The sequence below is a fragment of the Centroberyx affinis genome, unplaced genomic scaffold (assembly GCF_046629955.1).
Source record: "Centroberyx affinis isolate AG114_WGS23_722 - 3 ecotype Tasmania unplaced genomic scaffold, CSIRO-AGI_Caff_v1 ptg000264l_1, whole genome shotgun sequence".
Lineage (NCBI taxonomy): Eukaryota > Metazoa > Chordata > Actinopteri > Beryciformes > Berycidae > Centroberyx > Centroberyx affinis.
This window is the reverse complement of record NW_027278945.1, coordinates 203,047-228,776: the sequence shown is the minus strand read 5'-3', so window position 1 is coordinate 228,776 and position 25,730 is coordinate 203,047. Positions and strand designations below refer to the sequence as shown.

General features: G+C 41.2%; 1 protein-coding gene across 3 annotated transcripts; it reads left to right on the top strand.

Annotated features, from left to right (window-relative positions):
- The first annotated feature begins 4,054 nt into the window (after positions 1–4,054).
- On the top strand, positions 4,055–24,699 carry aspg (asparaginase homolog (S. cerevisiae)). 3 transcript variants are annotated; one of them, XM_071546622.1, is made up of 18 exons: positions 4,055–4,537; positions 9,564–9,693; positions 11,161–11,196; positions 13,562–13,673; positions 13,922–14,047; positions 14,146–14,229; positions 14,937–15,063; positions 15,194–15,306; positions 17,623–17,808; positions 17,974–18,087; positions 18,265–18,384; positions 18,690–18,785; positions 19,796–19,959; positions 21,333–21,419; positions 21,940–22,039; positions 22,147–22,212; positions 22,360–22,410; positions 23,241–24,699. In XM_071546622.1, the coding sequence occupies exons 1-18, from the start codon at positions 4,246–4,248 to the stop codon at positions 23,277–23,279; spliced, it is 2,043 nt and encodes a 680-aa protein (XP_071402723.1). In that variant the 5' UTR covers positions 4,055–4,245; the 3' UTR covers positions 23,280–24,699. The 3 variants fall into 3 exon arrangements, with proteins under 3 accessions (XP_071402723.1, XP_071402732.1, XP_071402739.1); XM_071546631.1 differs by lacking the exon at positions 11,161–11,196; XM_071546638.1 differs by lacking the exon at positions 22,360–22,410.
- Positions 24,700–25,730: the final 1,031 nt, after the last annotated feature.

Sequence of the window (25,730 nt, the reverse complement as noted above, 5' to 3'; positions counted from 1 at the left end):
ATCTGTAGGCCTAGAAGCTGAGCTGTACAACAAAAGTACAGTAGTTACAGTGACAAAGACTTCTAAAGTATACTACCACATTATGTATACTATTTGAATACTACAGTATAACTCAGGCTACTATACTGTACTACTAATACTTCACTGTAATACATCAATATACATATTATATAATACATACTATACTATACAATACAAACATACAAACAAACATACATACATACATACATACATACATACATACATACATACATACATACAATATAATACACACTATATAGGCTACTACATTATCTACACTACACTATACAACATTATAGTAAAATCTAATTAGGCTATGATGGTATAACTATAGATTTTTTCATGCGGGCTATGTAAGATATGGTCTAGAACTTTTCACAGGTTCAAAATTTCCCCTCAAAACTAGGCTATCTTTAGTGGCTTTGAGGTACAGTTGGTTAATTAATATGGTAGACCTATAAGGCAAAGAGCTATAAAGATAGCAGACTATCTCTGTCAAATGATATTTGCTATTTTGGTTATTGTAAGAGGGCGTTGTTTACTAGTTCTTTACTCATTATGGTGCGGCATAGGCTACTACAGACACTACCGCATGTCTACTGTCTGAAAGGTCCTCAACTAGCCTGGCCCCCCGATACATGCGTGTCTCCCGTGTAATAAAGCCTGTCACCACTAGACGGCGCATGTACTCCACAATTGAATTTGTGCCTGTCTTACTTTCCTGGGGTAAACTAGAGTCTGCTCAGTAGTGTCTGCACTGGTCTGCTGCCGGGGGAGACAGCTTGGTACGACGAGCAAACAAAGGTGTATCTTGCAAATGTAATACTTTGACTTCACTGTAGATTCATATGTTGTCTTGTTCACAATAATTTATTTAAGCTTGTATAAATTTACTAAGGCCTCGGAATATTTGACTGCTAACCGTTCTTTACCCAGAGCCAGGCGAACATGCCTACTTTGTAAAATATTGGGCTACTTCTACAGTCAAAATAGTTTTGTCGATTTTTTTTGTCAAGTACGATTTTTAAATAAACAAGTTAATGCTATTCCTTCTCAGATTCATTTTGATATGCACGCAGGCTACGCTTGCTTGTTTTCTTACCTCTCCTGTGTTCAAAGCAAGTCACAAGGCTGCCTGAAACCAAACAGGCACCGAGGTAAAGGTTTTAGACGGTAGTACAGATGTTGAAATGCTATTTTCAGGCAAAACACATGTATTGCTTGTTGATGTACTATCAGCCTATTAACTATGGGAAAAAGTTGTTTCTCTTTTCTGCATATCTGTATCCCCAGACATGCCATCCACAGGTTAGTGCTAGATAAATTGATTTGATATTATATTAATTAACTCAGTAAAATCTTTGAAATTATTGCATGTTAGGGTAAAAATAGTTGTAGTTCCTGTTACATTTTCTCTCCATGCCTCTCACATGCAATACACTGAAGACAAGTTTGTCATGATCATTGTGGTAACTCTCAAAAAGTTATAGGCCATTTCAAATAGGCCGACCCAATGCAGTGTATTGTTGCTGAGGGTGTGCTGTATGCTACTGTGAGATAAAATTTCAAACAACAGTCAGTCAGGTGTTCACCCTTCAACACTGCTGGACCCAAACAAGCATATTTATGAGCAAATGCTCATTAATATGCTTGATTGGGTTCTTGCTGTGTTAGATCTGGTTAGATCTGTATAGTGTATTCTAAGTGGAAAGGACAGTTTGTTCTACAAATGGGTTAAAGGGGTAAACAGAAAAAATCTGGTTTGAGGTTGTAGTTAAGGTTTTTATTTATTTATTTTATTTAACCTTTATTTAACCAGGTGAGTCTCATTGAGATTACAAGATCTCTTTTTCGAGGGAGCCCTGGCCAAGACAGCAGAGATACAGTGTTGCAACAGCATACAAAAACATGAAGAGACATACAATAAAAACAGGCAGTAAAACAAGTAATAAAAAACACACAGAATCCTGCACCTAAAAAGAGTAGATGAGTCTAGCTAGGGAAGCATTTACAAACTCCAGTTGACCCTTCACTGCATTTTTAAAAGTGCTAAACGGGATCAGCTCATTCAGCTGATTTAGTTTGGTTCATTTGTTGATGGCATTTCTCCAGTTCTTTGGTACAAAATGTCTACACGTTTTGATAGACTTAAATATGGGGTAAAAGTATGCATTTTGCAGTAAAAGCAACTTTGATATGAACTGTAGAATCTGTATAAGGTGATTCACCCTCTGTGATTATGCCTTTCTTCCTCGGTTTGTATAGTAATCCAATGCAAAAATGTAATAACTGAACCCAAATTGGTCTTTAGTTTGTAAATTGCAATCCTGGTTGATTTATCATTACTTGTGTATCAAAGCTAAGGCACGGAATCGTTCACGTGGGAAGGCCTATATACAAGCCTCTTGAGTATTTTAGATGTGTGATAGGCCTACCACTCATTCACAAATGTACAAAAGTAGTGACCTCAAACTTTACACATGACAACACTCACTGTAACACATCAAATAATATGGATATGTTGTCTTGCCCCGGATGTTTCATCTCCATGTGTAGTTTAGTGAAAATCAAGGAATCTCAGTTTGCTGAAGGGTTTAACTCCAGTGTAAGTTAATGTACTTTTCCCCTCAATCTTCCTCTCTACTGTTTTGTCTTAATCTCCTGGTTGGAGAGTGAATTGAACCCAAGTCATAAAATGATTGCTCTTATGCCTTATCATTTAGGGTAGACAGACATTTTCATGTCCAGAGGTAGTGGCAGTCCGCCTGTCTTTGGGTCTACCTGCAGGTCTTCCCCTGCTGGTCTGGGCTTCCGTCCCACCAGAACCTTCTCTGATGTTTTCCCCTACTCCGTCCTCTCAGCTTTCCTATTGTGTCAATAATTTAAATAACTAAGGGGAGTGGACCGGCTACTCTAAAAGCAAAATACTGTCATTAACCCAATATAAAGGGAAACCAGCAAGACTAGAGCCAAGGTGGGGCGCCATAAGGCTCAGTCCTTCCTGCAGCGACCCGGGTTCGAATCCGGCCTGTGGTCTTTTGCTGCATGTCTATGGCGCAGGGAAAGGGTCGAAATTATATGTCCTCCCCTCTCTCTCTCCCATACCTTCCTGTCTCTCTCTCACACTATCTCTGTCAGTAAAGCATAAAATAAATCTTTAAAAAAAGACTAGAGCCAAGGTGTGTTTCATGAATCTCCCCATTCCCCATTCATAGAGAGTAATTAAGAAAAACAAAACACAATGATAGAAACACAAATGGGATTTACAACATATGTATGAGAAAGGTCACGGTGGCTCAGTGGTCTAAGGAGCTGGCTCACAGTACAAGCTGCAGCGGTAAAGGTCATGGGTTCAGTACTTGCTCATTATGTGGTTTGTTGCATGTCAGCCCCATTATGTCAGATAGCGTATATATAGGCCCACTTATTTGTCATGAAGTCATAATGCTGTGAGTCATTTAATCTCTTAACAAACTTTATTTACAGTGCTCTGGATTTTTAGTAGCTTTTTGTCAATGTGATGAAATTACAGGGTTGAACAATTGTATCCTCTGTTCCTTGCTGGCAAGTGCTGGTAAAATGTCATAAGTCATGAACTGTTTAGATTGTTTAGATTTTTTTATTAGGATAGGATAGCACTTTATTAATTAGAAATTCAGGACTAATAAACTAAATTACTAATAAACATTAACCCATTTTTACAATCCATCTTATATTTGGAGATCTAGAATTTTGTTTTTGACGTTTGGAAATAGCGTGTACAGAAAACACTTTATGAGGTTATATTTTTTTTGACCACTGAACATGACAAGCGTCCACGGGAAACACATTTGTACAGCGAGCCTGCCTGCAGTAAACAGTGTCTTTGTGCCCAGATGACACCTGGCGGCTTAAATACGATACTACAACAGGGGGTAGCGCTGTACGGGAGACTGTCCGACGCGCGTGTTTACTGGGGAGGCACCAGAGGCACGAATGTACTGCGCGGAATACCGTCACTGTCAACGTCTCCTACATATTGCATCATCATCATACCCATGAAAACGCACTCATTTGTGTTATTGTTACAGGTGCCTGCAAGTTTCAACCAGGTTTCATCATACTGCTCTGGGTCTGGGTGGTCGTAAGTAGCCAAGAGTCAGTGGTCTCAGTGCTCGTAGCCCTTTAAGAGCACTGTGTTGTTTTGAGCACTTACATAGCGGCAGCCCCGGCTGAGTTGTAATCATGGCGGAAGGGAAGAGGTCTATCTCCAGTCCCTCCTCGGTGTCAGACAACATGACATCCCTCGCCCGGGCTCTGTCTCAACCGAAGTTGAACCACTTTGATCAGACGGATGTTTTTCATTCGCAAACTAGTCTCAACCGTGGAAATGTTACGTTTCAAGCCCGAAGGAGACAGTTGTCGAGCTGCAGTAACCTGTCTGAGTCCTTTGAACCCATCATATCCCCTTGTGGCGAGGCACGAGTCCTGGTTATCAACACAGGAGGAACCATTGGAATGACACTTCATGACAACGGTAGATATTAATTATTTTGCTACTTTTACTTTTTCCCATCTGCGCGCAAGGGCGACTGTGGTGTGGCAGCTAGCTAGTTGTTAGCACAGTGAGTGTTGTCATGTCACAGTGAACATGTGGCATCGGGTTAATCCTGTCTCCCACGTACATAACCCTCAAATAGCATTACACGCAGTCGTTAAATTTGTCGGCAATTTGAAGCTAGGCTATGTGAACGGGCTAAATACAGCTACGTTTGCATAGTACTGCAATACAGAACAGCAAACCGACTCTATGTAATAAACTAGCACAAGTCAGCTGCATCCTAACATAAAATAAGTTGACCTAGGGATTAGTTAAACTTCACCCTATATGAATGAGCAAGACATTTGGGAGGACTGTCAGAGACGTCCCAAATGAATGAATAAGAATGACTATTCTGAGGTAACTCTCTCTCCACCTACAGGAGAGACAGTTAATAAAACTAAACTGTGAACATTTTTAAACGACAGCTGGAAACGTATTTATTTAACTTGGCTTTTAATTGAAGTCATTCTATTTTTACTTTTTTATTATTTTTTTTTTTACATATTATATCGTTCTTACCAGTTTCTGTTTTTACTGTCCCTTTTACCATCTACAGATTTATTTATTGCTAATCTTTTCCATTTGCTCTTGTTATAATTTGTATGTTTTCAATTTGTCTATTTCTTTTAATATCAAGCATTTTATTTTTTATTGTAAAGCACTTTGAACTGCATCATTTGTATGAAAGGTGCTCTATAAATAAAGTTAATCATTATTATTATTATTATTAAGCCTATTTTTAAAGCTATTCTCAGATGGGGGTCCCTGGGGCTAAAGCATGTATATTTGGGGATCCTTGCCATGAAAAAGTTTGGGAACCCCTGAGGTAGACTCATAGACTACACTTGCTGTAGAGGAGTGCACAAATATGATGCAGTTTCCACAGAACAGCAACAGTATGACACAGCTGATTCTCTCAATGAATAACTAGTTGAAGTGCAGGTATTAGATAACATCTGGGGCATAACAACAAATGCTGTGGGGTGCAATAACATACAAAGGTCCTTCCAGCTTCAGGTGCTGCGTAAAACGACAAGCATTCTCCAAGGCCGTCCAACAAACTTTCACATCTGCATTGTAAGAGATTATCTTATTTATTGTTCACGTTTGTATTTATTTCTTACATTTTTATTAATCTCGTAAAGTAACACTGTTTTGATGAGTGCTACGTAAATAAAGGTTATTGTTATTGTATTCTCTGGAGCTGTTGACATTGCCTAGAGCTGGCATACTCACACCTGACTGAATATAATGTGTTGGCCCATTATATGCAAACGCATCATGATGTCTGCCAATTCGGATGAAACCCATATTTTGTTGTCTTCACACAAGCCTGCACCCTTAATTTATTTGAATCCAAAGACTGCCTAGCCAGTCATTCTTAATGAAACAGTGCATAAAACCTACAGTCAAACATGGTGCTGGAAATATTCAGTTGTGGGGATGTTTCTCCTGTTCCGGAGTTGATGACTTGCACAAGATCAACTACACATCGACCAAGCAAAATTTCCACTCTATTCTGCAGAGGCATGCCATCCCTTCTGGCTTAAAGTAGACCCTAAACATGCATTGAAATTATGCCAGGCCTATTTGAAGAGCAAAGAAGAGCAAGGAGTGCTGACTTGCGTGGCTTTCCCTCCACAGTCACCAGACCTCAACCCCATGGAACATCTTGGGGAATATTTGAAAAGGGAAAAGGAGAAACATACCGTAACATCACAACACACTCACTGGGATGCTCTAAAAGAGTGCTGGAAAAATATGGATTCTCAAATTCTGCAAAGACTTGTAGAATTGATACCAGACAGAGTGCAAGCTGTGATTAAGGCGGATGGTGGAGATATCAAATACTGAGAAATTTTGACTTAGTAAATACTAACAAACTTTTTTTTTACTTGTAGCCTATAGTGAAAAATTATGTAATATTGTTTAAGAAATATCATTTGACTAAAAATTTGTATTCGTTTTTGATAAACGATGAAACAACAGTTATTGATAGTGGACTCAGACTTCTGGACCCAAGGTAAATGAAATCGAACTGCAGTAAAGTAGGTCACCTTATTTGATTTCTGCATTTATCTATTCATTTCTTTCCTTTTTTTCATTGGGTTTTAAATTTAATTGTTGATTTATTTATTTATTTATTGATATGGCAGACCTGGTCCTCCATAGAAATAAGCCCACCATTGGTTGTTCTGTGTCTGACAGCTCAGATCTTTACACCCAAGCCCACATGAAGTAGACTACTTTTCTAACCAATAACAAGTAAAATAGCAGACTATTAGACCGGGCACAGCGAACTGTCCTCAGATGTTAACAGAGCTGTGAAGACCGTGACCGAGTCACACTTTGTGGACCACTGGAAAATTCTTCATGACTAGTTTAAATGAGAGATGATATGTTGGCAGCTGAGAGGCATATGAGCACTGGCCCTGGAACACAGACATCAAACAACCTAAATTTAGGATCCATGGTGAGAAGATCTTGTTGAGAAAAGTAAAGGGAGAGAAATGCCCTTGTCAACATAACCCTTAGCCATGCAAAGTTAAGGTCTTCCGGCAAATGTTAGGTCATATTTCAATAACTGTGATACAGCTTAGTTTGGCCCGGTAATTTCCAGGATAAATGAATGATCATTTTGTGGCTCAATGATCTACCTCCCTTGCTACTTTTTTGACACGTAAGTATTCTATTTTTTCGGTAAGTGCACTCTCATGTGGCCGTCTCCTCACATAAGCTCTCCCATTACAACTGTAAAGTTCAAACTTTGGTTCATCTGTAAACAAGACTGTCTTCTAGTCTTGAACAGTGAAATTGTGGTATTGTTTGGCCAATGCTAAATGTCAGGACTTGTTTTGTCATTGAAGAGGTGGTTGGCAAACTGCGGCCTTATTGGGAGAGTAGCATCTTCCAAATCGTCTTCTGACCTGTAATCTGGAGTAGGGCTTTCTTTGTTCAGTTGGTTTTGTATCTTGGATGAAGATGCTGTTTTGGCTCGTCAGCATGTTTGCTTGATATACTGGCCTTCAGATGGTGTGGTGTGTCTTGCTTTGGATGAAAATGTGTTGTACTGTGCCCGTAGAAACTTTCAATGTAGCTGCAATTTTGCGCAAGGATAGTTTTTAAGCACTCAGGAGAACAATTTGGCCCCAAACTACTTCACTAAGCTCTTCTGACATTGTTACAAACATCTGGAAAATATTTTTCAACAGAAGCCCTTTTTCAAAGTTAAAGCACTAGCAGTAGCTACAATAAAGCATAAATGACCATATTAATCCATATTATCGTGTGCAAACAAGATATTCAGATATTTCAATTTCATATGAGCATTTCTCTAGCAAGATCTAAACATTTTGATTGGTATCAGTTCTAAATAATGTATTCTTGAATAAGAAGTATCAACAGAGTAAAAGACTCACGATTGGTTGATCAGTGCCTGAGTGCTTAGACTGATTGTCTTTGCCTTGCTCTCTCACTGTTTATATTGTTTCTTTTTTTTTTAAAAGATATTTTTTTAGCATTTTTGCCTTTATTTGACAGTCTATAGTGAAGAGAGACAGGAAAGAGTGGGGAGAGAGAGAGGGGATGACATGCGACAAAGGTCCCTGGCCAGACCTGAGCCCAGGACGTCGCAATCACATGGCGCGCGTCCCAGACCACTGACCCACCAGGACGCTCACTGTCTAGCCTATAATGTTTACATACGAAACTAGCTAGCTAGCTAACTAGTACAGATGATTGATGGCTCGATACAGGCAAATGATAGCTAGACATTTGTCACGTCTGGCAAATGAGGCTGAAAGTAATGCCTCGCCTGATTATATGCTTTCATGCATGGAGTTACCAGCTGAAAATTTGATTGAATCAGCTGGATGTTTTTGGTTTATCACACCATTCTCTGTAAACTCTAGAGAGGTTAGTGTGTGACAATCCCAGGAGGGCAGCTGTTTCTGAGATGCTGGAACCACCACGTCTGGCACCAACAGTTAGACCACGGTCCATGTCGATTAGGCCTAGATCACGCGTCTTGGCCATTCTAATGTTTGGTTGAACAAAATTCTAAACCACTTTACCATGTCTATACTGAGTTGCTGCCACATGATTTACTGTTTGGAGTTGCAGGCTATTTGCATTAACCAGCAGGTGTACCTAATAAAACGGCGGTGTGTGTAAGTTGAAAGGATTTTTTCAGTCTGCCACAATGCCATCTTTAAGTTTACCACTAGGGTTCAGTATGAGACTGACGTGGTGGTGAAATGATGGTACTTCCCCCCTTATTCTCTCAAGTCTTCATTGATTAATGTTGCACAGGAATAATAGACACTCCACACTCTAAATTCTGCTTTAGTGTATTTTATTTTACAAGGAAAAGGCAACCCTTGGCACAGGTAATCTTTGGTTCTTCACAGAAAGTAAAAGTGGACCAAGGTCTAGGTGAATACAAGCTACTGAATTCACTGTCACAAATACACCAAGGAATGAATTAGACCTGTGCTGGCTTTGGGAAAAAAATCACTATACATTTGAACATTAATTTGTTTAAAATAAGTAGTGTCTCAGTGGTGTAGCACATAGCATGAAACGGCAACATCCTGGATTTGAATCCGCCCGGGACCTTTTTTGCACCTATACATTAAAATTTGAACATAGATTAGCAGTAAATCCCTCAAAACTTTAATTACTGAATTAAATTTTAACTTTTTATTTAAAAGCATAACCTTACACACCACCGGTATGGTTAATTCACCTCAGCAGAGACAACTCTGCAGCAGACTTCCCTTTGCCCCACAGCGCAGCACTTAACCCATTGCCTTCAACTAATTCATCACATTAATGGGGGAGTGACCCAACTTGAACCTTGCCACATTAAGAAAATATAATATTCATCCAGTGATTGTAGTGATATAGTAAGCAAGAAAATCTCACAGTGGTCCCTCTTTACTGTTACTGTCTCCCACAGTCCTTGCCCCAAAAGCCAATGCTTTTGTGAAGAGCCTGCGCAAGCTGCCTATCCTCCATGATGAGCAGTATGCCCAGCAGACCTGCCTGTATGATTACTATGACCCACCTGAAAACACCCTGGTCCTGCCGTAAGTTATACTTCAAGTCTTTTTTGTATTTGATGTCTGTCTGTTGAAAACCTTATAATTCCTACAAGTCAGGTTTACACAAATTGAGAAAGTCAACCTTATTTTTCAGAGCCATGGCCATAAGTTTTTAAAATTAAACAATGCGTTTCAAATGGGTTTCCCAGCAGCTAGGATCATGAGCTTTGCTCAACATAGATGAGTGCAAATTTTCAGAATATTTAAGTGATATTTCAAATAATATTGATTTTTGATATTATTTTAAATTTTCAGTTTTGGTACACCTGCCTTTTGCAACTTCATTAGCTGTCAACCTCCAACATGACTTATTAACAATTGCAAATAGGCATTCAGGAGCCAAGGACCACATCATCAACTGAATGTCGTTTTAGGATGTTTTATGACACTGAATATGATTACGATGGCAAAGTTGGAATATCTTGGTGAAGTGTGATGACGTCTGAGTTTACAGTCTACAGTTTGAGGAAGGTGTTGGTGAAGGATCCGCTTTAGCTCCCAGGCACGATGGCCCCCCCATGGGAACTCTGCGAGAGAGAAGAGAGAGAACAACAAGAGAGGGAGGGAGGGAGGGAGGGAGGGGCACAGCAGGACGAGAGCAGGCAGGTATGAAGGGCAGGTCGGCTTATAAAGGTAAATGACAGGAAGAGGTGGAGTTGAAGTGTGGTCCTGCTTCTGAACCTCAGCTATAATGGCTCCAAAATGAACTTCTTGAAACAAAAACTTATACTATTTTGGATAATTTGATTTAGTTGGTTTTGAGGTAGACTTATAGGCTTAGTGTTGGTGGTTGAACACTCAGGAACTTGCATGAGGATCAGTCTTACACCAAATGAAAATATCACTTTAAATACAAAATCCAAATCACTGAAATTGGACTTATAAGGTTGACATGTGATAGATCCATTCTTAATCCTCCATTCTTTCACTGTGCATGTAGCGTTGCAGTGGTGTACGTAATTCAAAGAAATAAAATAATACCCAACACCCAAATAATTAATAATGAGAAACCCTACCACATTCCACTAGATTTACTAGACTACTTGTCTTCCCAGTAACCAAGATTTTACAATTGGTCTAATCTAAAGTTATTATATGGCTGCGTTAGTCAATCGAGGGATACCCCTGTGTTTGAGATGGATTTAATAGTGATATAAATTCCTATGTGCAGTCCATCGTGAAGATAGTGAAATCATAGATGTGCTTTTCAGAACTTTGTGCAAGGCAGGGTGTTGGTTGTATAGACTAAATCATGTTAGAATTGATGAGCAACACACTTTATTGTTATGAATATTAGTTTATACCCAAGACTGCAATTGGTATTATGGTCATGATGCAGCGCAAGCTACACTTCATATTTCAAAAAGCAGAGATTGAATCAAAACCCCTCACTGTTCTCCCAAGAGTGTCAACAGAATTTATGACTCTAAACTGCTTGTGTTGCCTCGACAGGAAGCCGACGCGCCATGCTGACCGGCTATTTCACGGGTCCTGTAGTACTGGTCGCATACTGTGTGCCTGCACTGTGCTTGAGAGTGGTTTGATGTCTGTGCTTTCCTTCCCACCAAATGTAAGGGAGTGCTTGCCTGGCAGGAAACACTTGCTGATGTGGCCTTTGGCAATAGGAGGAATTGCCAGGGAGGGATACAGGAGCACAGAGCTGCAGGTTGCCTGGACCGTTTATGGGTCCAATGTGTGTTACTCTGCTTCTGCTCACCTCACCTCTGTGACCGGGGAGCCAGCTGCTTTTAATGTCTGGCAGATGACTAGCCTTAATAGATGACCTAATGTTTCTAGAACATTTGCATCTGCATCGCTTTTGCGTCAAGGAGGTTTAGTTTGCGAGGAGTTGCTGTTGCCCTCCTGGCGAAAGAAAGGCGAATCTACCCTCTAGCGTGTTTGATCCATGCTAGTCTAGTCTCCTGGTGCATGTGTTATGGAGCAGTGAGAGGACCTCCTTGTGACCAGGATCCTGGTCAGGTCAGCATCCCTCAAGATGGAGGCTGAGTCCAGGGCAAAGACTCCCTTGGTCAAACCTCTCTCAACAGTCTCCTGCCTGGAACTTAATCTTCATGCAGACCCACAGCGCCCAGCCCCCCTACCCCTCCACCCTGACTACCACTGTGAAAACCTCAGGTCCAGGGGGGGGAGGGTGTGCTGGGGTGTAGGGTAAAGATAAAGATAAGATAACCTTTCTAGATTTACCGATTTAGTGTTCATCTCCCTTTTTGTTAATTATCTACTTGCTAAATGTCTTGATTTTTAGGAACCCTAACCCTAACCAGTTTATTTATACTAATATTGAACCTTCACAAACTTAATATTAATAATTATATAAATCATAATTAATTAATTTTACAAGTGTGCGTGTTCTTTTTATTTACTTGCTTGTTTTTGATTTCTGCTGTGTTCAGCATGATTTACCTATTTAATATTTGCTCAGCATTGAGTTTATACAATGTTAACATCAACTGAAATAGTCTCATATGCAAGTCTAATGGGTCTGCTGTTGATAGTATGCAATTGCCAAGCCTATGTTGAATACTTACTTCTGAGGAGGGAATTAGTTTATTGATTTATTGAAAAGCTTTATTCATGTGATGTTGAGAGGCAAGCCGCAAGGCCGTTTGCCCCCACCTTCCAACCTTCTTATCCCAGTTCTTAAGTCCCCCCCTCCCCCCTCCCAACACACACACACACACACACACACACACATAAACACCACTCCTCCTTTCATTATTAGCAGGCTATGAGGCATCTTAGCGCTGGTATGCTAATGTACAGCCTCGCTATACTTGAGGCTACACCGCCAGATAGATGAATAATTGGTGATTTGAATATTGTTTCTTGTGGCACTTTGGCTTTAAGATTATCAACAACATATGTTCTAGGGTTGAGTGTGGACTTAGGGCTAATTGGAAGAGTGTCTGTAGGCCCCTGGTTAGATGGACTGGGGCTCGCCTGTTCTTCCCCCTGCTGTTCCATTCAGCCCATCTCCGTGTTAAGAGGCTGCCCTATGGTAATGTGGGGGGCTGCTGTGTCCCACCCCGTTTCTTTAAAAGGGAGATTAAAAGGAAAATCTTTTCACAGCTGCTTAGCCGGGCACGCTTCCTTATTCGGAGTGTCGCAGGTGGGATCACAGGACGCCTGACATAAACTCCACTTAGAAGAGGCATAAATATGTATACATGTGAAGCAAGCCTGAGCTGTCCTCTTATAATTGGGATGGAAAAAGAAACATGGGTTTTTGCCTTAACCTGAAATGACCTGTCTTTTATTAGGACACAAAGGTCTACTGTAGGCCAAACAACCCTCAAGCAATCCTCAAGAACAAATCGGCCACCTTCTGTCCCTCAGCTTTGCCTGTATTTACAATACACAATGGTAAAGCCTAAGAGAACAGTAGGGCCTTACCCCGAGGAAAGGGAAAATGCTCAACTTTAAAGTGCTGCTCTCTCTCCCTAACATGTGCCAGCCATGCCCCTCCTTCATCGCACCTCCATAATTCTCTCTCTGTGCTTTGAAACAGGTTTTGGCACCCTGCTGCTGAGACAGAAGGCCCAGCTAAATAGACTTTGTCTCGCTTCATAAAGTCGGCTTGGTTTTTAGCATTCCCCTACCCTTCTTTGTACTCACTTCTCTAATTTAAACATAACTTGGTCCAACTCTGTTAAGTAAACACAACCAAGACAAAGAACGCAATAATAACCTGAAACTAATTTCCTGTTTAACCATGTGTTGTCAGTGTGTCTTGGAGTGAACATCTGCACCTGCTATGACTAAAGCCATTTAATTACTTGTGGGTTTTTGTATATGATGATTGAAACTCATAGATAACTTGTTTCTTATCCAGGCTGAATAAAGACAATAAGAGGATAGTCTACTCAGTTTTAGAGTATTGCCCCTTGCTGGACTCTTGCAATATGACTACAGAAGACTGGGGTAGAATTGGAAAGGACATTGAGGTAATTGCTGCCATATTCATTTCATTTTTAGGTTTTAGATTCACTCCATAACCATAAAATTGATATGCAGCACATAAGTTATGTTTTTTTTTTAAGCTAGTCATCAATCAATTAATCAAACAAGTATTCACATTTTCTCAGTATGCATATAATACTACAGTATACAGAAAATCATTTGAGTGAGAATAAACAGATCACTATCTGAAATGATCCACAATGTGCAATCTTCATTTGTTGTCTGGCTGCAGAAAAACTATGAGAACTATGATGGTTTTGTGATCCTCCATGGCACAGACACCATGGCTTACACAGCCTCGGCCCTGTCCTTCATGTGTGAACACCTGGGCAAACCAGTCATTCTCACCGGCTCACAGGTAAGAGCTGCTATCTTCATAGCTCTAACCAATAAAACACCTCTATGGCACTTTAAGTGTTTACTGTCCTCTAAAGATAAGATACGGCCTGTGTTCAGGTGCCAATCTATGAGATGAGGAACGATGGCCGAGACAACCTGCTGGGGGCGCTGCTGATTGCTGGACAATTTGTCATTCCTGAGGTGAGTGAATGGGCATGGCAACTGAAAAGCTGCTCGTCTACATGTCATTGGATTGGGTCGTACTTCACTGATCTTAAAGACGGGGGAATTATGAGCTGTTTAATTTATGAATGAAAGAGGAAAAGGATGAATGTGAAACTAGATGATTCCCAGCAGTGAATTTCTTTTGTTAGTTTTGCCTTATCACTAGTTTTTTTGGGAATGATAAAGATGAAGTGTTATCCTATGTATTGTTCATGTTTTGAGACAGCAGAGAATATGCCATGCTCTAGATAGACAGGTGTGAGAATGAGCATTGTTTGCATGCAAAAACGCAACAAAAGCCGCCCTAAACTACTTGTCTGACGAGAACACTTACTAAACGACAGCGAGATGTGTTTCGCAATACCGAACAACAATTACCAGAAACAGGAAGAAAAGTTGTGTCTGTGTCTGTAAGATGTATGCGTAGTAAAACTATGTTTGTATTGCATCTATTATACTGCCTCACGTTGATGAAGGCTGCCTCAGTTGATAAGGACACACTGATATGGTTTTATTGACTGCTGTACTGTAATGGGCCTGGTTAAAACCATGTCATATTTAGATCAGGGTACTTAAGTTTCCATATATCTTTAGTCCTGCAGTGTTGAAGGGATTTTCTCTTTGCAGTACAGCAAAGGTTTGTGCATTGAATAAAACACTGTCCTGTATCTCTCTGCATTCAGGTGTGCCTGTATTTCCACAACAAACTCTACAGGGGCAATCGTGTGACCAAGGTGGATTCTGGAAGTTTCAACGCCTTCTGCTCTCCTAACTTGGCTCCTCTGGCCAACGCTGAAGTGGATATTAAAAGTAATCAAGGGCTGTAATGGGTCTGTCATGTTGTTATGTGGCAAATAAATCTCTGTTGTAGCCAGTTTCATCAGATGTCCAGAAGAGGGGGGTGGTCTTTATTGATCTGTTCTCTCCATCTTCCCCTCAGTCAATTGGGACACAGTGTGGAGGGCCAACACCACAGCAAGGTTCCATGTCAACACTGAGCTGAACCGGAATGTGGGCCTGCTCAGGCTGTTCCCAGGCATCACTGCTGCTACTGTAAGTCGCTCCCTTGAGAGAGGGTGATGCAATATGGCATGTGAATTGACTCTCCGCTTGCATGCCATGACTGCATTCTCCCTACCAGAGAATAGTTGATGATATGCTGGAGTTACAGCTCTTAAACTGGACTAGCAATGTTTATTCTCCCTCCGTCATACTCACCAAGAGTCCAGAAGTTGTACTTCTTGTTCTCCTGGGTCCTTAGTTGAAAAAACTACAAAATATATTTTTTTAATTTGAGGTAATATTCAACAGCTCATAGTTTGATGCCTATCACACACGTCTTGACTAATGAGCCAAGATTGTTGGTGGTCCGCATAAGCAGGGACCTGGTCCTGTGCGGGATCAGAAACATTACAAATTTATCCCAGGGCGTCCTGGTGGCTCAGTTGTCTAAGGCGCATACCATGTAACTACAACGTTCTGGGTTCAAATCAGGCCCAGGACCTATGTCATGTAGTCATCCTCCTCTCTCTCCCAGTCTTGTCTCTCTCCACTTGAAGCTATCTAATAAAAATGGCAAAATTGGCTCTTTCAGTCCTCTACTCTCCACTGTGATAGCTGATGTGTGGTGAGCGTTCTGGTGCAAACTGGCAGCCATGCAGCACCCAGGTGGGTGCTACACATCGGTGGTGGATGAGTTGAGACCCCCCCCTACGATATGTGAAGCGCTTTGAGTACCTAGAAAAGCGCTAAATAAATGTAATCAATTATTATTATTATTATAAAATAAACCTGTTCCATTACAGATCACTGATTACCTGTCCATTATAATTATTTGCATAAATGCCAAAGTTTCACTCAATCCCAAAATTGCAATCTGATTGCATTCCATTATTTCTGGATAATTATGACTAGATTGATGATTAGTATATTTGTTGATTAATTTATTCATTCTTGGCTTATTATGAAGGAAAGCAAGAATCAAACATGTCTTGACGAAAACAGCAGAATAAAAATAAAACCTTAGATTGTGTGGTTTGCTTTTGAAAAAAACATAAATTACCAGTTGATGGCATTTTATTATCATAGGCTAATCTCGTAATGCAATTATGCATGTCTGTCCCTGATATTTACAAGTCTTCTTGTTTTGTCGCTGTCATTGAACAACATGGGGAAAGGAGGGGGAGGGAGAAACCACATGTGTGGAAGAGGGATAAGGGAGAGAGGTCTACAAGATGATCTTAAATAGACATTACTATTTATTTTCCAGTAATAATATGGCACTGGTGTCATGAACAGAGCAGTGTCTCACACACACACACACACACACACACACACACACACACACACACACACGCGCACACACATATATATATACATGCATACATACATACATGGAGGAGAGGAATAGTAATGCTGGTGCAAAAATGTATCTCAACTATGATGTTATGAGCTAGCTTTTTTTTTTTTTATCAGAATCTAATTCAAGGCATTGTAGTTTAGAAAAACAGTTATTTTTCTCTAACTGGAATAGATTATAGTCAGCCTTGTTGTTATCTAACAGCACTGTTACCTGTATTCCATTTCTTTCCAGTTCATGTTCTAAGTTGCCAACAAAGCTTAGCCCAGAGAAAAATGAGATGGGGTTATGGGCCATGACCAATCACCCTGTAAAGACCGGGGATTGGCATAGATACTCTAACATTTAGCTGCACCTCCCCCTCAAGAGGCTGTAGGGAGGGTGGCTTTACTGTCTCAATCTGCTCTCACTGCCCAGGTTGGCTATCAAGACCTTCTAGCTGCGTTTATGAGGCACAGTTTTGATTAGGCACCAGGCTCTCATGTGCCCACTGTCTCTGCCATATGACGGCTTCTTTGGTAATTTGTGTCAAAAATTTCTTGACAGTGAGAGGCTTGATCCAAATTTGATCTGCTTATCACATCAAAAAATATTGGTTGAACCTGGCAGTTTTAATGTCACCTCTTCTCTTGCATTTTATGTTAAGAGCCCTATTCTTGCCTAGTGACATTATGCCTGCTAACATCTTAAAATTAATGGTTCTCGCCTTCCTGCCATTTCAGCCATTTCAGCCATCTCCTCTCCAGATGCCAGGGTTACTGATGTGGTATAGGGTCTCCCAGTGCCAGTCAACCAGTGACTGAGAGACTGGTTGCATAGACGGCACCAGATGGGCTTTTAGGGGAGCGGTTGGGATCACGCGTGGGTATAGGAGGGTGGTGGTGGTTAGAAGGGCAGATAACAGAATACTAATTCCTCGCTCTTGATCCCAGCCAGTTGAGCAGCCAGTTCAGATGAACAAAAATATGTCACTGTTTGAGGTCTGAAACTGTGTTTGTATCTGTGTGCAGGTGAGGGCTTTCCTGCAGCCGCCCATGGAGGGCGTGGTCCTGGAGACGTACGGCAGCGGAAACGCCCCTGATAACCGCGCTGACCTGCTGGAGGAGTTGAAGAAGGCCACTGACCGCGGCGTCATCATCATGAACTGCACCCAGTGTCTGAGGGGGTCCGTGTCCACGTCTTACGCCACTGGCAAGGTAGGCCATGCCACTTGGTCAGTAGTCAGTCTTGCGTTTCCTCCTTAACTTTTGATATTTACGAAGTATTGGAGGGATTAGTCAGTTGAGAAGAACCTCAAACTTGTGATCAGGGTAGACAGAAGGAATCAATTAAACCATCACTCTGTCCTATGACTTCCTCAGGTTTTGATAGATGCAGGGCTGATAGCTGGCTGTGACATGACCCCAGAGGCTGCCCTGTCCAAGCTGTCCTACATCTTGGCCAGGACAGAGCTCGATCTAGAGGCCAGGAAAAAGGTGGGTCTCTACATTCAGCTGTGGCATCATTTTAACACTTTCTTTCTTGTAGAACTGAAGAAAAACACACCTTTTTTTTTAGAGTAACACTATAACCACAGAGTTGGCGTAAACGAAATGTCACACAGGAAAACTGAAGAAAAGGTGAAATGTGTGTGTGTGTGTGACCCTGTGCAGATGATGGGCCAGAATCTGCGAGGTGAGATGGTTGCTGACGTAGAGGGAGCCACGCTCTCCCTGAGCGACAGCCGTTTCATCCAGGTCATCGCCAAGTCTCTCAGCATCAGCTGCAAGGAGGTGAGCTCACCAGCAGCTAAGACCTAAGACATGCACACACTTCGATACTGCGACTGCGTGACACTATGCCACCCTGACACAGCTAGCAGGATTTCTGACAAACAGGTTTTCATCAGACACTACCTTATCTGACAAAGCTTCTAGGTCCCATAGAAGTACAGACATTGTTGAAAAGGTTGTCATGACCAGACTGTTGCATGAAATGTCATAAAAATCCAACTTGTTTAAAACTAAGCTCATTCAGTTCATATCCAAATGCTTTTTACACTAAGCACTTTCATGATTAAAATCTATGGTGTCTACAGGAGCTGGAAGCCGTCCGTGACGCTCTGACACCCGCACTGGCATGTGCTGCTGCTAAGATCGGAGACTTAGAGGCCTTAGAAGCCATAAGGGAAATGGTGAGCAACAATCAAATCTGTCACTATAAATAGATAATCATTACCTGTTTTTGATTGTTTTGTTCAAACATGTAATACTGCTTTCACGACCCAGGATCATTATGGTTTGCTGATCTGGACCATCCCATGTAGGAGGCAATTTACATTATCATCATCAAAAGCAGATGTGTTTTCTTTCTGTGTTCAACTGAACTTTCACACCAGGCGGACCAGCGTTTGACCTGGTTTATCGTGATCAGGGTTGTTTTGCAGGTTCAACCTACCCAAGTGGACCCTGTCACACTGACCGTCAGCCAGGGTCACTATATAAGAAACACGGAATGCACACAGAGTGCAGTCCTGTTTATATCACATAGGACAGTACAAAGTTCACAGACAACATTTTTGACAACAAAAACATGAGACCAGACTGGTAAGGCAGGCCTAGCATCGCCCCAGAATAGTCACATGTACATGTATGTCACATGCTTGTATGTGGCTTGTCTGGCGTACAATCACTGGGTGAATGAACATACAGTTGCTAGTATCTATTTGATTTTCATTCTGACTTCATATAATTTCTGCTTCATGAGACAAAGTTCGTCTAACCTTGAAAAAGAAGAAAAGTTCAAGTTGTATACTTGCATCTATAAAAGCTAAATGGTTAAAAGCAGACATGAAGCTCAGTGATTGTATCTGTCTCCTAACCCTAGCATTGTTTGTTGAACCGGTAAATGCAGTGTGTGCCATTGATTCCTGCAAGATACTGGAGATGGCTTGCAGGTGAAACTCGCCATGTTCACACTTGCTATACCAGATAAATAGATTTTCCCTCCTTTGTGGTGAACTTTGACCATAAGGATAATCTTTAGGTTTTTCAGTCAGTTTGATTTTCGTTAATCCACCTACTCTTCATTTCTTTCAGGGCACAGTGTTGCTGAAAAGCCATAGAAAATATAGAAAATATATGGTTTATTAAGCACCAGGTAAGTACAGTATAACTGATGCAGTCATGTTTTCCTCTTGCACAGGGCAGTAACCTGTGTCTTGGCGACTATGATGGACGCACACCCCTACACATTGCTGCCTGTGAGGGCCACTTTAAAGTGGTGCAGTACCTATTGAGTCACGGGGCTACAGTCTATGCTAAAGATCGCTATGGGGACACACCCCTATGCAACGCTGTGCGCTTTAGGTAAGGCTCACCTCAATATAAACCATAAGGGTTGATGTGTTTGTGTGCATCTGTGTCAGAGTAATGGTACCATTCAGGAAGCTGCAAGTGGGGCATTTAAAATCCCCCTTTGGCCATTAGCAACCATTTTTATACCTTATCTTCAGCCCAGTCTTTAATGAAAATATGTTGTTAATAGCTGCTATAGAGGGGGGTTCATTAAATGAGCTGCTGCATGGTAGGAAATCTGGCTCTGGTTAAATGACAAGAGGGGAGTAGCGGCTGTCAGAGGGGGGTTGAAACCAGGAGAGCAACTCGTAATGGAGTTTAGAGGCCAAACAATAATTATAAGCTAATTAGGCTAATTGTCATCTGACAATTTAGGCAGTGTTTATTTTTATCAGTTGTTTTTGTTTTATTTTGTCATTCATTGACATTGCTCTAAATGTCTATCGGGGAAAACTCACGCTGAATGTTTCTGTTTTAGTGCTATGTCGAGCCTCAGGGTGAAAACGTTGTATGTGTCAGAGCCGTGGCAAGTGGCTCAGTTGTCCTTTTTAACGGTTGGCACAACAAGTATGGGCTTGTTGTCTTTGTGATGGGAGAGGGATGCACTGAGGCACTAACGCCTGCCGCTACACTGCCTACCTTACACACCTTGGCTTGCTATGTCCTTCTTAAATCTATTTTTATCGAACAACTTTTAGAACTGGAATTTTGAATTGCTTTCAAGATGTCCGCATTTTTGACTCGCTTTCAGTGTCATCCACATTTCTCGGCATTACAACCCCGGTGCCCATATAAGGAATGGCAGAGAGCACAGAGAAAGTAGTCTTAGCGAACAAAAGAGGGGAGCGTCCTCTGAACCAGTCCTACCAGCCAGCTCCCAGTTTCACAGATGAGAGATACTGGCAGGGTGACACTACAGGAAGTGTATTTTAAGGACTTGTAATTGTTTCTGTGGTTCACAGCCTACAGACTTATCAGCCTATGTTACCTTACTTACCAAGCTCAGTACTTTTTTTTTTTTTTACTTTTAAACCCTAAATCACAACTGCTCAGTGCTGAATAGTGCTGAATTTGTCCTGTTTGCAAAAAGAAAATGCAAATGCCACTATATATGACTCCTGTGTGGGTGGTTCATTGTGGGGGCGTAAGGAACTTGTCCCTACTTGCCTAGCAACAATCACACCGCCACAACCTCTGTCAACCCAACTCAGAATTCAAAAGTTTGGAACTGAAGACTATCATATTCTCTAAGTCATGCCTCTCAACAGTAACTTAATAAAAGATGGTCAGTTGATGATTGAGAATGTGCTTTGCGTTATCTGTTTTAATGATAATAATATGACTACATGATACATTTTCTCCATCTCTTTTTCTATCTAACCCAGACACAAGGATGTAGTGAAGCTGCTGAGAAAGACTGGAGCCCACTTCTCCAGGGATGAGTTGGAGGAAGCAGGCACAGAACTGTGCAGGTGAGACGCACACACACATATATACAGTATATATCTATAAACAAATGCACACATATACAAGCACACATTCTCAGTTGCTCAGCCACGCATAGTGACCCATCCTACATACTTGTCACAGGTGCGACCAGTTGTCCCAGTTTTGCACAAACTGTAGGAATGCTCCCTGGCAGCATAGCTTTGGATCTCTTCAGTATCTCCAGTGTCAACAGCCATAGGAGACATTGCCTGGCTCCCTTCTACTTTGTTGAGACACCTTATCATGTTTTGATGTAGATGGATCAAGACAGTTCATATGTACAGTTTCAGAAACAAACCTTTTGCAATGTACGATAAGCATGGCTTGTGTCTCTGTTGAGATAAAACTGAACACGCCAACTTGTTACAGCAAACAAAACGTTTCTGAAAAGCATCTTAGCACAAACATCTAACCATCAAACTTTGTCCATTTGCTTGAAGTACAACTAAGGTGATCGTGTTATTATTGCTGTAATTAACACTCCTGTTTGTGTCTGTGTTTTAGCCTGGCAGCCAGTGGTGACCTGGAAGGCCTGGAGATATGGAGCCTAGCTGGAGCGGATCTTAATAAACCAGGCTATGACGGACAGACAGCAATAGGAGTGGTGAGTTCTGGGGAGACTCATTCCGCTTTAATAATAATAACTAATAATAACCCTTACTGTAAAACTCCTTCTCATTCTGTCTCTTTCTCATCCCTCACCTGTCCCAGGCCCAGGCTGTTGGTAAGAAGGAAGTGGTGACATTTTTGTGCCAGCTCATGAGCCCTAAAGCCCAGGTAACAGCTGTTTTCCATTCTAGCTCCAATATACAGTACGTACCTGTATTTGATTCTCTCAAAACACCCACTGCTTAAACCTGAGCAAGATGCATGCTAGTCCAACACTGAGATTGGTGTAATTCTGTGACTTATGTTCAATTCCAGACAATATTTGGTGATTTTAATGAGTATGATGAATATGGTGATGATGAGGAGGTAAATGAGATTCATTGTATATGTGTGTTTTCCATATTGAGCATGAGATCCCCCTGGCATGACTGCTTTGACTCCCCTCTGTGTCCGTTTACATCACCCTGTGGTGTAGCTCAGGCATATTTCCCCTTCTCTTCTGTGTGGTGATGTGTGGTGCTTTCACAGAATTGCTGCATCAATGAGTTTGATGCCTTTTTGCAACTTCTTATGTTCCTTCTCATAGAGTGTTTGTCCTTTGAGAAAATGAAACGAAACCAAAAATGTGATCATGATTTTTGAATAATGAATAATTTAATAATTTTTAATAATTATAATTTCTCTAGTATTTACTAGTATAATAATAATAAACTTTATTTATATAGCACTTCTCTAAAAGCAGCATTTACAGCTTCACAACAAGGCATTAAATAAGAATAGTAAAACAAAAAAGGAGATAAAAAAAAGGAAACACGAAGGAGGAAATAGTTTAAACAAATCTGTAAAATGAAGTGAAAAACATAAAAAAATGACATAAATGCATGTCTATAACAGTGTGTTTTAAGAAGTGACAAGTACATAGCCATGCCTCAAACTTTTTGGTTTTTAGTTGAAAATGTATCAGATAGAATTTGATCAGCTTGCGATGGCTTTACATAAAATGCCTGCAAATCCTAAACCTGTGCAACCTGCTGAGTCTGAAGGCCTAACCCTGTGTGTGTGTGTGTGTGTGTGTGTGTGTGTGTGTGTGTGTGTGTGTGTGTGTATGTATGCATGCTGGTAGTAAAGACTGCTGAAAGCAAACACCCCTCAGTCACCAACACTCCAGTTGAATCCTGTCTTTCTCTTTGTCTCAGAACGGAGGAGTGATTGAGTTCACTGCCCCCCGAACCTGATGCTGAACTGACGCCGCCTGAGCCAACAGGACACGTCCTCCACCTCCTCCTTTACCTCCCAAGCCGTCCTCTTCAAGCCGTCCTCTTCAAGCCGTCCTCATCAAGCCGTCCGCTGTTTCACTTGCACTTCACAGTCCCTTTGGACTTCTGCATAAGCCTGTAGAATTGCATACTCCTTTAAGCCATATAGTTTGTGTATGTTTTGCCTCATATAGTTATAGAACTGTACTCTGCCTATCCTTCCAAACCCCCGAACAGCACAACCTTGAGTAATCAGTGATGTCAATGCACAGTGCCTAGAAGGGGCAGCACTAGATGTATGTTTATGTTTCATTGTACCACACTAGTCTGATATGTATATGGAAACATTTTACCATACTGAATGTTTTAATCAAATGTTTTTAATACTGAATATTAACAACACTCGATAATGTGACATCAAATCAGGGAATTGAAGGCAACCTGAGGTGGATGATAAAACCTCCATTAGTCCTTTAACAGTGTGGGATGGTCTTTGTTTTATGCCAAAAGAGTTGAGGATCTCTTTTTTTTCATAGATGCTTCTTAAAGCTATGTTACATTGTTATCTGTATCTATAGCAATATGTTCATGATCAGTGGAAGTACAGGGTTGATTCCCAGGTCTTATTTATTCACTATTTTTAAAGTGAGATGTCGGATGTATTTGAGATTATATCTAACACTAGCACTTGTCCACTTGAGTTGAAATATACATCTGCCCCTGAGGCAGTGAATTACAAAAAAAACCCCCCAGCAATTTCCGTTCATACTCAACCAGCCTGTTTCTATGCTGCTTTCCTAGCTGGAGAAGTGGCAATGTGAGATTCAGACTATCATGCGAGTCAGAGAAGCACTTGAAACTCTGCTATAGTTTCTGTCTTCTGGAGTGTGTGTGGAGCTTCTTCTGAAATCTCCTGCCTCCAAAACGACGAAGCGATCGCATATAGCCTAATGCTGGTCTTGTCGGTGTTGTGCAACTGGTAATCGGTGTTAAACTCTGCTGCTCTGTATAAACACTGAATGTTACATTTGACATAATTTAATGACAGTTCATTCCAATCCAGATCATTTTCTCTCACTCTTGTATATTATCACCTATAAAGGAGTAGCCTATTGTTTTATTCTCTGATTACATATGTAAAGTGCAGATATATTTTGATAATATACAAAGATATAAATGACTTGAATTTTTTCCTGCTGGTTCCAATGCTGTTGATTCTAGTAGTTCCTCAGTGCTGTATTGCAAAAGCGTATGTATATGTGTGTTAGAGCGTGTATGTTAAAGTTATTCGGCGGTCTGTTTCTTCTGTCGCCATAGCATCAGTGTTGCATTAGAGATTGTAATGTTGATGTAAGCAGTGCTAAATGTGTTGAAAAAGCACACAAATAAATCACTAGTTTCAAGGAAATGTCTCCTGTAATCGATACGGATGGTAAACATGCCTGAAACGCGCATGAAACTGTACATGCACTGCTCCCGGCGAAAGTTCTCCCCGGGTGATTTGCATGTGATGCGGTTATCCATATGAATTAGTGCGCTTCTCCCCAATTGTTAGAGGTCATTTTGATTAGCGTGCCAAGATCCCCCGTCGTATTCTCTAAAGAAATGTGTTCTGAATAATAATGGGATTCATATTGCCTGCAGTAGGCCTTTAGTAGGAGAAATGCCCCATCCGTCCCAAATGCAGGCCTATAAGATGACATCATTCTGCGTGTGTGCTCTTACTGTTTAACTGTGATAAATCAGAGTGTAACCACCAGCACAAATTCTACTATTACAGAAGAAAACCCTACGAAGACAACATTAAAAAGCATATGTCCATGTGACTCGTCAGCCTACACAGACTGGTATTTGCTATCTCTGTCTCGAGGGCGGCTGCCCGGTCGCGCTCCTGGCTGGTGGAACCCAGCTCATCCGGTTGGACCAGCATGGGCCTCATTCCTGCCTGAATGAGAGGCTTGTATGAACCTACCCCTAAAACACTATATAAAGAGCTGGAGCGCTCTTCAGTCACTCAGTCTAGGCACGGATGACACGAGGAGGCACCATCACAAGGACAGGACCTCTTTAGGTAAGCAGCACGCTCTGAAAAAAGCATATAAAGGTCATGACCTCTGTTTGGGTGAGATGTACATGTTCTGTAGATCTATTCTGTAATAGGCCTTGGGTCTGAAATCTGTATTCAATGATGTTTTAACTCGTGCTTTCACCAACAGACCAGTTTAGAATCTAAAAATCGCTGCTGTTTTTCTTTCACTAGTGGAAGCAGCGGCTTAGAGGACAGACTCCTAATCGCCCTGAAGAAGTGTGGGTCTCTCTGATTAAGTGGTTCTTAACAGTTCAACAGTTCTTTGCCAAAATTGTGAAATGTTTAGGACCACTTGACCAGTCAGACAAATGCTGCCAACTTGGGATATAATGTATATGCCT